This window comes from Nesoenas mayeri, assembly GCF_963082525.1.
Source record: "Nesoenas mayeri genome assembly, chromosome: 3".
In the NCBI taxonomy this organism is placed as follows: Eukaryota; Metazoa; Chordata; class Aves; order Columbiformes; family Columbidae; genus Nesoenas; species Nesoenas mayeri.
In genome coordinates, this window is record NC_137544.1 from 15,279,423 (window position 1) to 15,294,038 (window position 14,616).

General features: G+C 43.6%; 1 protein-coding gene across 1 annotated transcript in view; it reads right to left on the reverse strand.

Moving 5' to 3' along the window:
- The window catches only part of LPIN1 (lipin 1), a gene marked incomplete at both ends in the record, with an annotated part of 78,884 nt that extends 66,533 nt beyond the window's left edge, over nucleotides 1-12,351 (reverse strand). Inside the window, one exon of the mRNA XM_080341895.1 lies at nucleotides 12,271-12,351. Within this exon, the coding sequence (XP_080198021.1) occupies nucleotides 12,271-12,351 (81 nt within the window). The remainder of the gene's footprint in view (nucleotides 1-12,270) is intronic.
- Between the last annotated feature and the right edge of the window lie 2,265 nt (nucleotides 12,352-14,616).

The following is a 14,616-nucleotide window of genomic DNA, read 5'->3' on the forward strand; positions in this document are numbered from 1 at the left end:
ATGTCCAATCTCAGTTTAAAAACCTTCAGGGATGGTGAGTCCACCACCTCCCTGGGCAGCCATTCCAATGCCTGACCACTCTCTCTGTATAGAATTTCATTCTAATATCCAGCCTAAATTTCCCCTGGCAGAGTTTAAGCCCATGGCACATGACACAGAGCACTCAAAAGTAGTTTGTTTTCTGTCAATGGACCTCTGGCTTGTTTGGGGAAGACCATTTCTGTAACTGCCAGCTTTTCTTTTTCCTTTTCATTTTTCACCCTTTTCCCCCACAGGATGGATCTGCTTTTGTACTTTGCCAAAAGCATACTGCTTGCAACAGGGGTTGCAGCTCCACAACACAAAGCCAGCTTTCCTTCAGCAAAGATGGGCAGTGGAAAACTGAAAACAAGTGCATATGCATCCCGAAAATCAGTAGCTGTCAAAAGAGCTTCGTTTTTATCAGTATTAAATTGTGCCAGGGTTTACAAAGGAAAAGAACGTGCACTAAGACTCATTTCATACTGCTGTTTACTGGCTTTTAGCAATGCTTAGAAGCATAAATTGTGGCCAACTTTGCCACACACTTTATAGGGACGAAATAAAAAGGTTGTGCCAGGATCTGTCTTTTGTGCAATCCTCCCTTATTTAAGAAAGTGAAGGATTTCCAAATATTAACAATTAAAAGTCTGGTCAGTCATTTACTGGCTGCTGCTTGTCACCAGTTTTATTAATATAATAAGGAGCAAGGCATCTTTAGTGCAGGCAGCGTAGGATGAGCTGAAAAGTTTGCTTGATGTGCATAAGCAGGTTGAGGAATGTGCTGCCCGGCTGCCACGAGGCTGGCGAGCAGTCAGGATGTATTTCTGCTTCATCACTTCGGATGTTCTGGTTTCAGGGATGTTTGTCTGGGGATTTTTAAAGGCCTTTTACAAGCAAAAAATAAACCACCAGCATTACCAAGCAAATAAGGCCACCGTTTTTCAATAGCTGTGTATTGACAGAAGTCAGCTAAAGTGAGGAACTGCCTCTCACATGTGGAAATGTCATGCAGATCTCTAGTGAGTAGTACTATCTTCCCTAACCTTAGTCTGAGCTTAAGCAAGCTTACAGTTCCCTCTGTAGGCAGTGGAGAGGTAGAAATTATTTCATAGAATCATTTTGGTTGGAAGAGACACTCAGGATCATCGAGTCCAACCATAACCTAACTCTAGCACTAAACCATGTCCCTGAGAACTTCATCTAAATGCCTTTTAAACACCTCCAGGGATGGTGACTCCACCAGTTCCCTGGGAAGCCTGTTCCAAAGCCTGACAACACTTTCGGTGAAGAATGTTTTCCTAATATCCAATCTAAACCTCCCCTGGTGCAACTTGAGGCCACTTCCCCTTGTCCTGATTTATTCCAGGGCTGATTTATTCCAATGGGAGTGATGCCTTCAGTTGAGAAAACAAGCCCTTCTTTTGGGACATCCTTCTTCTTCCGCTGAACACAAATATGGTAACAAACCCTGCAGCATCCTACTTCACTCCCTCTGATGTAGGTGGAGATTAAATGAATCCATGGGAAAGCAGGAGTGAGGAGCTCCAGGGAACCCGTGGGAATCCCAGGCGTGACTGGGATTGAGGCTCCTTCCTCAGATGCCACATGTGGAAGGGCTACAGGCTCATGCCTCTGGTATTTGCAGCCCTCCAGAGTGGCGGCTGGAGGCTCACTCCGGCTCCTGCCAGAAGCTAAGGGAGAGCATTGCTGGGCTGGATGCAGCCCAGCTCTTGCATACACCTTAGCTGGGTGCTCTGTGTGAGGGAAACCTTTTCCCCACCAGCTAGTGCCCCCATCCCCACGTATTTGTCATCCCCTCAACCCCTGACTCTGATTCACTCTCACCTTTCACCACCCATCTCTGCCAAGTGTTTCTCCCAAACCTGGCTCTATCTCCACTAACAGTCTTTTCCTACTTATAGGCTCCAGGTAAAGTTCCCAGCCCAAGCAAAAGCTAAATATCTGGGTCCTGTACTAAGCACTGAGTTAATACTTAGTCCAGAACACTTTCATAGTGCCTCAGCCAGCACAGAAACCTCCCTCTCCTACCCAGCTGCCCAAAACTGCTGAGAAAACAGTTGGGAAACTTGACCATTGCATCTCCTGCTACACTGCCCTGTCACCCCTGAGGCACATGCTGCCAGCAGGAAAGTAGACACCTGCTTCGGTCTCCTTGCAGTCATTAAGTGCTGGTGTAGTATGTCTGCCAAACCCCTATTAATAAACAACCTTTTTGTCTGTCGCAGAGTTATGCCAAGATAAAATGCCATTCCCTTCTACCACCCAACTTCTTTGTGTTCCACAGGTCCTGACGTGGCTTTCTTTTCTGCACTGTTTCCTAATGTACTGAGATTTGTGCAGCACTTACAAGAGGAGGAAGAATTTCAAGATCAGTGAACTAGTCACATAAATAAGAGTTACAGGAAACTACTTGTTCTCAGCAGTACCATTATGGCCTGACTATACACAACCTACCATCCTAGAGGGGAGGAAGAGAGAAAGAGAAAGAATATTAATGTTGAATAAACACAAGCACAGTTTATATCCAAATGTTTTGCTGTAGAAATGTTCTGTGGGCATCTTCATGGGCTCCTGCTTTACAAGTCTAATGCAGCAGCTGGAGAGGAGCAGAAGGGACAGATGAAAAATAAAGCAAACTTCCTTCTTCTGTCATTTTAGCTTCCTTCGCTTCGTGTTGCTTTTTACATAGAAGGGGGAGAAAAGCATTATTGTGTTTACAATCTGCTTATTAAATGCATTACCCCCCTTTTATATACAACACAGCCTTCATGAATCTCAAATTATATTACAAAAGATGTTATTAGCATAATTCTCTTTTAACAGGTGGAGAAACTGAGAGAGTTGCAGTGGGTTATTGAAACTCACCCAGCAGAACAAGGGAAAATAGCTTCATCATCCCGTGTCAGGCCAGCACTGCACTGATTAGGCCAAGAGCTATAGTTCATTTCCCAGTCTTAGCTGAGAGTCAGGTTTTACTTGATTTACAGTCAAGTTTTGTTTTCTCTTGCACACGACATAAAATTTCCAGGGCAAGGGATTTATGAGTACACAAACATTTTTACCAAAGGTCGTGTCTGTATTGCTTTAAATTAGCTCATTTGTAATGACTGTTGCATTTCCACTGACCTTCCAAAAAATGCCAGGACTTGGCCAGTGAATTCAATTTAGCTAAGGATATAAAGACAAAGGACAATTAAATACCTGTAGGAAAACTCTCCCTCAAGTTTAATCTGTTTTAAATTAGGCAAATACAAATTAAGGAAACTGTTGTTTTTCAAGAGAGTTTTCATATAAGTATTTCTTGCAATTTATTTATTTATTAAAGAGTACATTTGCATTGAATTTTCTAAGTGTCCCTCTGCAGGAAAGCCCCCTCCAGATGCCTTGGACTCATAAGAACCTCTAAACAAAGCTGTCAGACTGGTGGTGCTCAGATGTTTATGGTGAAAGGAGATCCCTGAACTCAAGAGATTTCTCAGAGATACTTAGTGGGATGGAGATCCAATAAAGCCTGGACTTATACCTGTGCCTCATGTTTCTCTGTCTTCAAGCATCTAAGAATTATTAGTCCATGGGATTCTGAAATACTTAGGAAAAGACAGGGCAATCCATCATGATTTCCAGATTTCAAAGGAAAATGAATGATTTTATTAGCAAAGCTATGCAGAACTCCTAATTGCTTGTTAAATAAAAATTAACCTTGAGATGCTAGATGATATATTATTTGCTTTTTAAAAGGTCACCTCTGTCCTGTAGCAGATGGCCATATGGAGGATGTTAGCATCAAAGCTGTGCTACGTGCAGAGGGTGAGCAAAGATAACCCCAGCATAATGCAGAAAAAAACACCCCTGAGACGTAAAACACAAATGCAAAGATAAATAAATTAAATACCTTCATCCTGATTAGTAGGTGTACAAAATATCTGTATGTGAGAATATATCCAGATTAATGGACCTTTTTTTTTTTAAGTATACATCCAATTTAATTGACCATGCTTGCTGCAGGCTGTTAATTATCATATTGCCTCATTTTTAACACAAGGAAGATAAATAGTAGACACCAGCCATAAATAATGTGTGTGACCACTGGAGGTCACTTTTGATTTAGAAATCCTCCACTTTAGAGGCCTTTTGATAGCAATGCAAGTTCTGCAAAAGCAGAAGAGAGCAAAACTGGAGTTCACAATGAAAATTCATTGGAAAACATTTATTTCATTTTAGGATATTTTGTAACCCGGAAGGGCTTCAGGGAATTATAGCAAATTATCTTCATGAAACAGCTATTCTCACTAAATTTCTACCAAATTGCAGAATTCACAATGTGGCTATTTTGTCCTGAAAGGACATAGAATCATAGAATAGTTTGGGTTGGAAGGAACCTTAGAGTTCATCTAGCCCAACCCACCTGCCATGGGCAGGGACATCTTCACCCAGATCAGGTTGCTCAGAGCCCCGTCCAGTCTGGCCTTGGATGACTCCAGGGATGGGGCATCCACAGCTTTTCGGGCAGCCGGTTCCAGTGCCTCACCACCCTCATGGTGAAGAATTTCCTCCTTATAGCTAATCTAAATTTCCCCCCTTTCAGTTTAAAGCCATGACGCCTTGTCCTATCACTACATGCCCTTGTAAAAAGTCCCTCCCTAGTGTTCTAGATTCCCTTTAGATACTGGAAGGCTACTATGAGGTCTCCTGGAGCTAATAAATCAATGGATTGAAACAACAACTATAGGACTGGTTTAGAATGAAAAATAACGTTTTTTTGTCTTTTTGGTTGGCTGTGTACTTAAAAGAAAAAAATGTTAAAACAATTCACCTGATCATGGACCAGATATCTACCACTAGCTCAAAGGCTCCAAGTTTCAGGCTTTTGCCACTGAAGAAGAAGGAACAAAGAAAAGTAGCAATATTTTGTGTACTGGCATAATTTCTAGATTAATCCTGCAAAATATTACTTCTCTGAGGGGGTCATCCTTAGATGATTGATACAACTGACTTCAGAGGCAAAGTGTATCTAAATAAAAAAAGTTTTCTAGACTAGCCTCCATGTTCAGCCTCTTTCTTTTTGCAGTTTTTCTTGTTTGCTCAGGCTCTCATGAAATAGGGCTGCTTCCTGGCCTCTTTTGCTTGGAACTGGCCATGCAATTCCTTCATCTCTTATATTCCCCATCTCTGCTGGGCAAAGGACAATTTGCTCATCCATTATAACAGTGCATTTCAGCAGCAATGCCACAAAAACAGCATTATTCCAAGATCAGACTGAGGATCTTGCAAAATTCAGCAGACAGAAGGGAAAAATGGAAGAGAAGGCAAGAGAATATAGAAACTACATAAATCCCTCCATCAAGTATTTTTTTCTTGGCCTTTCAGAAGGAAGGATAGAGAATTTGTTGTGAATGAGCACATCTCTGTTGCCTAGTGCCAGTGCCTATAATAGAGTGCCTGGTGTGTTTGAGGCAATGATTGCTCTTTTGTCCTGTGGTCTGTGGTTTTGATGATGAATTTCCTGGGAGACTGTAAAGATAAAAATCACAGCTTGCCACTTGTTGAAGATTTAAAGAGCTATAACTTCTGACTGGTAATACTGAGGGATAAACAGACTTTCGACTCCTGCCTATGAGCACCATGGCAGTGCTGCAGAATTTCCCAGGACACTGAAACCTCATGTCCCTGGAGGCTTACTAAAAATACATATTTTTAACATTTTTTACTTACTTCTCTTTTTTCACTTCAGTTCCTAAACCCTAAACAAAACCCACAAGCACACAAAATCCCTGCCCATGAGCGGAGTGTCAGGCCCCTATAGGACACCATGCAAAGTCTCTGCAAAGCTGATAGGACACTTTGCTGTCAGCTTTGCAGTAAAATTATTCCAATACAGCAACAATAGGCAGTGGCACAGGTGTCCAGAGAGCTCGAGGATGGCAGTGAAGGTGCAGCAGAAGGTACCAGCTTCAGCTGAAACAATACAGGCCGTAGGTTAAAGGAGAAACAGTTTCAAAAGCTTCTTTTTCTCTCTGCATTCATATATATGACATTGTACTGGTAATTTCTCATAAAAATCAGTGGCTAGTTTTCCTGTGAGGATAGATACTGGTACCAAGAGAGAAAATTAATTCCGAGGATTGTCTTGGGTCACTTTCCTTCCTCATTTCATGAACTGCAATCCCAGGTGGGATGTACCTCAGTTCTAAACCACAGTGCATTTAAACTGGGCATGGGGAGGGCCTGAGCTGTAAGGCAGTGTGCCCTGTCAGGATGGGCATACACAGGGCTTTGAGGTGAAATGTGCCCTTTTTGCCGGTCCTTTATTCCACAAGCAAGCACAGCTTTGCTTTCTGCTCCCACATTCACTTCCATGCTTATTTCCAGCCCTCAACATATGCAGCTCTGTTTGCAATTTCTTAATTACTTCTAGCTCTGTAAAACCAATGAGATCCACAAGAACATTTGCTCCCATTTCCTTACCCACCCCCACATATATATAATTATGATCAAAGTAGAGGTCAGTTCTGCATTTCCTGAACCATTTTGCCATGAATGCTCTTCTCCAATGATCTCACCGTTAATGTGCTCATTAAAACTAGAGGATGCACATTCTGGGGTGCCAACACACTGGTCCTTGTTATGATACCCACAGCCTTGTGGTTCCCTGGGTGACGGTGGAGGGAAATGCTCAGATGATGACAGCCCAGACTTATCTGCTCCTCGATTTGGAGCAGAAGCTCTTTGGGAGCCTGCAGCATAAGCGCCAGATGTCTGCTGCTTTTCAGGAAGCTTTTTCTTATCTCCCTGACACAGGGGACTTTAAATGGAAAAAAGTTTTAACCTTCACCATGACTGGTAAGAGCTTGATAAATCTTTAAATACAAACATCTGAAAGTGGGTAGCAGGAAATAAATATGTATCCATGCTTCGAAATATCTCAGATTTTAAGGCAGCCCTAGTTCTTGGAGATGAGTTTGTGTTTTGTGCCTGTTTGGACTGGGTTTTCCTTGTGTGCTCCACTTTTAGGAGTGTTTTGAACTTGCAGCCTGGATCTCAGTGTGGGTTTTTCTCAGCTGCTCAGACAAAAGCTCACCCCGGGCTGACCAGCCCTCAGCCTGTGGCCTTGACATGGTGCAAACTCCTGCACCAGGTGAGGTTCACCTGTCACAGACCACCACAAGGACTAGGAGAGCCGGAAACAGAGAGGTTAACACTCTGCATTTACGGCAGCACAAGATAAATCAGTGTTATTAAAGCATTACACGTCATGCAGAGCAAGGTTATCATGCAAAGGCAGTGTAGGCGGCAGGAACTGGGGGGCGAAGCAGCTGGCAGCCTTGATACTGTTTTGTACCACTTTATACCCTCACAGCCTCAGGTCCCCAAGGACCAAGCTGAACTTTCAGATCTATATTAAGACAGGGCAGGTTCCCTGAGACGTGATCTGCAGATACAGAAGGATCACTGACCTCCAGCAATCTGCTCTAAATAAAATGCAGAAGGACTGGGTCTCCGGTCATCTCCCCTGAGAGGTGCTGAGCGAGCTGCAGGGTGAACCACAGGGAACGGTCTGGGTTCGATTTACTGTTTGTTTTTCAGCAGGTGGGAGGCAGCACACATGCTTGATGAAGGTGAAGGAAAGCAGATCTGTGGTGAAAACCTTTGAGCCTTATTTATCCATGCCAAAATCCATCCTCCTGGCACTGAAGCGTCAGCCCTGTGGAATGGGAGCAAGGGGCTGTGACCAGCTCATACCTGCTCCCCAGCTACAGCTGCTGGCCTGCTGGGGATAAGAAGCTCCTGCCTCTGAAAAGCCTGAGGTTTGCTCAGCAGGTCAGTGCAAAAAAGGCCCAACAAAATAGGACAGAACAAGAGCCCACACCATGGAACTTGTGCACAGGCGATAGTTGAAATCTTGTGCCTGAAGTGCTGCAGACCAGCCGCGGGGCAGAAAGCTGGCAGGGAATCAGGCCCCATATGAGAGATCCCTCACCAGGGGAGGTCCATGGGATGGGGCAGTCGCAGAGCCCAGGCCATTCCCATCTGCGGGGACAGCTGGGAACAGTCCCACTGTCAGAGTAGCTGGGGCACCCTTGCTGTAAAGTGCAGGAGATTCAAGGTGACCACAGCCACCAGGTGAGTGGCTCTGATCTCCAGATGGCTTTTATGCAGTAAAAGTTTCACAGTGTGAGACACACAGATGTTTTTAGCTTTCAAAAAAACTGGGGATAATTAAATTGTTAGCCCCTCTGGAATTTGGTAAATCCAGGACTACCTGCAGCCCTGGAGAAATAACAGTGTTTTATCAATGAGCCAGTGGTTTGGTGTGGGACTGGGCAGAGACTAACAAGAAGCTTGCCCTTGAGAAGCCAATGAGTCTCCCTCCCACGGCAGCATCAATGGCAGCTGCAGCACTGGCAGCAGATGGCAACTTAATTGCAGCAAGGCGCCGCATTCCTAGAAGGCTTCTCCCAGAGGAGAACACAATATAAGCTCCATGTTAAATTAGCCTAAAAAATTTGGGGGGAGGAGAGAAATGAAGGTTATAGTTTTCAAGTGTGCCCATATACTTTGAGTACCCAGTATAAGTGGCTCAGGAGGGATTTTCACAGATGATCGGCTTTCGCAGTTCAGGTGAGATTTGTAGAAATTCCTCTGAATGTGGAGGTCCCGAGCCAGTGTCTCAGAGCAGAGCTACCTACAGTCAGTGGAAACGCTGGAAAATAAAACCTGAATTTTGCCTCAGGCCATATGGGAAGGTTGTATTTGATCCAGGAATTTGCACAGATCTCCTTGTGTCTGCAACTCAGAAAATGCCCCCATGGCTCAGCCACTGGGGGTGCTGGGGGGGACACAGAAGGAGGGGTGGAGGGACACAGGGATGTCTGGGGGCAAGTCAGGCCAGGTACCAGGTCTCCATCTGAGATAGCTCCATCACCCTGCTGAAACATTTTTACAATGAGGATGGTGAAACACTGGCCCAGATTGCCCAGAGAGGTGGTAGATGCCCCATCCCTGGAGACATTCAAGGCCAGGCTGGACGGGGCTCTGAGCAACCTGATCTAGTTGAAGATGTCCCTGTTCATTGCAGGCAGGTTGGACTAGATGACCTTTGAAGATCCCTGCCAACCCAAACTGTTCTATGATTCGATGAATACGACTGCTCTTTGCCCCAGGCTGGAGGAGCAGAAACGTTCTCCACACATGACCCAGTAGTGTCCATTTTGGGCAATATTTGGTTGGAAGAGAAGCTCCACAGCCAGCCTGGGACTCCTCCACCCCAGCTGGTGGCTGTCCCTGCAAAGCAGCAGCCGTACAGCCTGACATGGACATATGTCCCCCAGAGCAGCCTCACACCATCCTTCACTGGCGAGGCATCTGCCTGACCCAGAGCACGGGGATTTCCAGTACATTCTTAAAAAGAAGAAAAAAATAAAAAACCCTGACAATGAAAAAGCTGGAATCCAGACAAAGTAATCACTAGAATAAAGGGCCTTCCTCCATGTCCCCACCACCAGCCTCGTCCCTGCTCATCACACTTGTGCCCAGCTGCCAACAACAGCAGGTGACACAAGCCCAGCTGCCACCGCATGCCCCACGTGCTCAAATGTGGTTGCCAGTCCCAGTGCCAGCCCTACACTAATCGTGAGGCTGGGACAAGTTCCTCACCAGTCACACACAGCCCAGCTTGTTGACGCTTGCAGACGCTGTCACTGTCTGCAGGTTGGTAGAGTCCATCACTGAGGGTTTGTCACCAATGGGAAGAGGGGAGTGTGGAAGAGCCTTGTCAAAATGCCAGTGACACACTGCTTCTCTATCACAGCCAGAACAATCCCTTGAGGTGCATATGTTGTCTTCTACTCCCTCTTTCTGTACATCATGAACTTCTCAACTCCCCAGCCCTGGCAGAATCCTCCCCTCCTGACATTCCCATTTCCAACAACACAGATTAGTCATCATTTTCTGTTCAAACTTCACATGCTGTTACTGGTGGAGAAGAAACTGAACAGGTTTTTAAGGTAACTTTTCCTTGCTGCTTAATCTGTTGTGTCATTACCATAAAGCTGCCTTCCTAAGTAGGTTTCTGTTCCAAGTCTAAGGGTGCTTTTGTTTAAATTCTAGTACCACCATCCCCACCATATCAGCCTCTCTCAATGGTGCATAATTTATTTGTCTGGAATTTGTTTCATAATTTTTCATTATTACTCCTCTGAAAAGGACAGAAGCGTACAATCTCCTTCATTTCCTAAGAGAAATAAAATGTATGAAGTAATATTTGTGTGGTCTTCTTGCAATGTCATGGTAAATCAGAGGAAGCGTTTTGAGGTCTAGATGCTCACAAAACCAAGCTTTTGCTTCTGGAAGCATGTAATTTTTTAATCACACGGTACATTTCAAAGCCTAGGGTTCGTATGCTTATCTTTGCATACCTAGGAAATCTTTTTATCAAAAAGCTCTCTTATGAACATTTAGTATTCTCAAATGTATGTTTTCTGTCATCCTCTCCAAGGACCACAGTTTTCTCTGGACTCTACAATGTACTGATATGCAGAAACACTTCTGTAAATCTAAGGAGGCAAGTGGTCCTTCTTTTCTGAAGCCCTTAGCAGAAGCACAGAGTCAGCAACACCTAAAGGCCAAAAGCAACTGTTTCAAATGATCTTTACCACATCTATTTCTATCAGAAATCCAATATGCTGTATATTCTAAATAACAGTGTTTATTTAACTTGTAAGGAAACTTACACATTTGTTGCAGAATAGATTGTCCCACAGAGCAGTGGGATCCATTATTTCCGTTGGCAGTTTAAGAGACTTATATGTTAAGGAAATTCCCAGGAGGAAACTTAAGGTAAAATACACATCATAGAAATGCAATAGTCAAAATGGTGTGCAGGAAATCTCAATATTTAATAAAACTGATAACCAGAAATCCACTGATATCGGAAGTAAATAATAATCATCATCATCATCATCACCTCTGCCTTCATTTATACTCAGAGCTTGGTTTATATTGAATGTAGTTTAGATGTTCCTTAGAGCTCTAGCCATCTGCTAATCATTCAGTACCAATCTGTCCACACCCAGCCTCCAGTCTGCTTAATCTGAATAGGATTTTCAGTGGAAACAGAACATTTCCACTTATTTTTAAGTAAGAAATCAACATCTTTAAATTGTCTTTCTACATGTCAAAAATGGACATTCACCAGCACAAAAATCCTGTGTCCTGGTGATAACAACTCATATTCCTTTTCATCCTCTCTGCATCTTCCTCTAAAGATGGGACTATTTTAAATCCACAGTTCTATCATCAGCTGAATCTATTTATTCTGCCTCCAAGAAGCCATTGTCTCTGATAACTCCTTGGGTACCTGCAGAAAATGTTGGTTCCGTGTGCCATGCACACATTCATGCCTGACCACAAATACTTAGAAACCATTTCAAACATCGTCATTTCCAGAAAAATCATAGATGTGTATGTTTATAAAAATATATGGAAATGAAATAAAGCCATAAATACTAATTTCAAGATATATAATTGATTTTTAAACAACTTTATTGATTTTTTAAAAGTAATTTCAAGGCTTGGTTGTACCTCCCTGTCTTTTCCTGAAACTTAGAGAATTCCCAGACCATTCAGTAGAGCTGTTCCTATTTCCACCTGAAGCCCTTTCAGAGTGAATGCATCCTCTGTCTTTCCATCAGAAAACTGTACAGACCCCTGTCATTTCTAGTAGCACTGGGTATCAAGCCCAGATCTTAAAACACTGTTTGAGGACCATCAGTGCAGACTGTCTCATTAAGGCAGCTTCTATCTTGCTAAAAAAATTAAAGCAAACATTCCTGTATTTGTAATAGGGGTCTCACTGGCTTCAGAGCAAACATTTGCACTATTGTTTACATCATTTTCCCTCCATTTTACCTAAAAGGTACCTTTCAGCAGTGCTGCTTTACACAGCCTCTGGGACAGCAGAGCAAACAGCACAGAATCAGCCAGGTTTTCTCGTAGCATCTGACAGACACAACAGGAGCAAAGGAAGGTTTTCCCCATTCAATTTTTCTTTAAATGTCCATAGGTAGAAATAGAGCAGACAATCTAACCATTAACAAAACAGAAACCTCAACAGCAGAGTAAAAAAGCTGATGATACTCAGTTCTATCTGGGTTCACACAGCACAGTTTGTTACTTTCTTTCTAGAGCTTTAAAATTATATTTACACAACCTCAGGGCACAAGCTCTTACCCAAGACCACGGGGAGCCGGTGAGGGTCTCTGGCTGGTCTTCCTCCTCAGACGACATTCTGAGCTGATCATTTTCCCCCATTCTTTGCATACACTACTAAAGCCACTCTTCGTTTCGGCCATGTACAAAAATGCTGCCTTCAGGTTTTAGCTGTTTACAACAAAGCTCCAGAGAATATAATTGCTCAGTGCTCATGTTTGCGTGCTAATTTTACCTGCTGAGGTTCTTGGAAGCACAGTCAGAGCAAGAAACCTGAGCTCAGTAAACCGGAGCACACTTTCCTTGCAACTGACTCCTCAAGTATCCTGATTAAGTCATAAGATTCAGTGAAAAACTAGAGCCTGACAAATGCAAATCCACTTCCAAACAGTCAGTATCCTTACTTTCATATGAGATTTTTATGGTCAGACAATTCATTGAGTTATAAATTCCGTTAAGAGAATAGAAGGAATTTTCACTGCGAACATTTTATTGCCATCATTAATCGCATTTAGTATGGATTTTAGTGGTTTAATTTTGTTTTCAAGGCAGGTTTTTAATGTCAAAATCTTATTTCACCATTTTGAACAGCCACACAACTCCACAACCATACCTGTATGGACGTGAAGGCAGCACAGCCTTTCTGTTCTCAAGTGCAATCAAGTTTCAAAGGCAGACATTTCCATTTGTTCCTTTTGGTCTTCTATGTCTGTTTGGTTTGGTATCAGAGTGTAGAATCTGATTATTATAAATCTCACACTACATAACTCTTGATCCTTGCAGGACTTACAGTTCTGGAAGACTGGAGAGCTGAGTCCAGCATCTTAAAATCCCTTCTGGCACCTGACAGGAATGGCAGCTTTGTCTCCAAGATCAGGTCTAAGGGAGGCTTTGCAGCTGAACTGACCAGTAATTCACAGCTATGAAATTATTTCAAATTCACAACCTATTTATTATTTCTCTGTTTATAAGGCATCCAGTTGCAGTAGCTGGTGAAATAAAATTTCTGTCAAAGTCCCTGAACCCATCGGATATATCTCTGACTTCAGGCAAAGGCTTCTAAACCTTTCTGCTGATTTATGTATAGAAACGTGCTGTTTATAGCACACCATTGCAGGACAGTCCTAGTGTTAGCTATGAGCTGATAATGGTTATCAAAGGAACAAATATGCCCAGCTATGTTTGATATTTAACCTTAAGCTACATGCAAATTCGGTAAGTAGGAAAACAATTTATAGCCAGTTATAGCCAGGTGGGGATTGGTCTCTTCTCCCAGGCAGTTAGCAATAGGACAAGGGGGCATGGGCTTAAACTCTGCTGGGGGAAATTTAGGCTGGATATTAGAAAGAAATTCTTTACAGAGAGAGTGGTCAGGCATTGGAATGGCTGCCCAGGGAGGTGGTGGACTCGCCATCCCTGGAGGTTTCTAAACTGAGACTGGACATGGCACTTAGTGCCATGATCTAGCAAACAGACTAGAGCTGGACCAAGGGTTGGACTCGATGATCTCTGAGGTCTTTTCCAACCCAGTCGATTCTGTGATTCTGTGTAATAAAGTGATGGAAAGCCAAAACTTTGGAAATACAGCATTGAGTAGAGAAATTGCCTGTTGCTGGCATGTGGTCTCTCATCACTGAGCTTGGCAGCAAGTATTAACAGAGAGGGCTAAAAAGTGGCATCCCTCTCTGAGAGCTGTTAGCCCATCAGGCATCGTCACCTTGAGGATTAGGGTATTGCTGTTGCCCAGACTGTGGTTTAACAGTGAGTTGTTTTCAACAGCAACACCAGCTTCAGCCGTACTTTCCTCCATCATCCTCCTTATCCCAGCCTACAACATGCAGGGCTCTTAAAAGTCTGAAGCAGCTTCCTGAAACAACTTATTCTGAGGTCTCAAGAAGAGCTGGGACATGCCAGCTGATGGGGAAGCTCACTGCTGCCGGGAGTTGCCTGAAGTTTTGCGAGCACTGGGAACTAGGATTCCAGTGGATCCACCAAAACTAACACAACTGCCAACCTGCTGCAAAGGTCTGACATGGAAAAGGAAATGTCAGTTTGCACCAGAGGACACACATCAGGTGCAAGAAACACAACAATCACTCCAACTACTCACTGGGTGTACAGGAATCTGCTCAGCATCCCTCCTGTACTGGCAGCTCAGACCTGCTCCTGCCCCTGAAGCTCTGCCCCTCCAGCCCACTGGTGCCCATCCCCAATGGACATCCCTCCTGATGGGTCACTTAGGATCATAGGACATTGACTTGGAAGAGACCTAATTTTCAGAAAAATTGATGCTTGCTTGAACTTTTTCATATAGCCACGTCACTCTCAAGTTGTAGACTAATGCTTTCAAGAGAAAACAGCACAGCA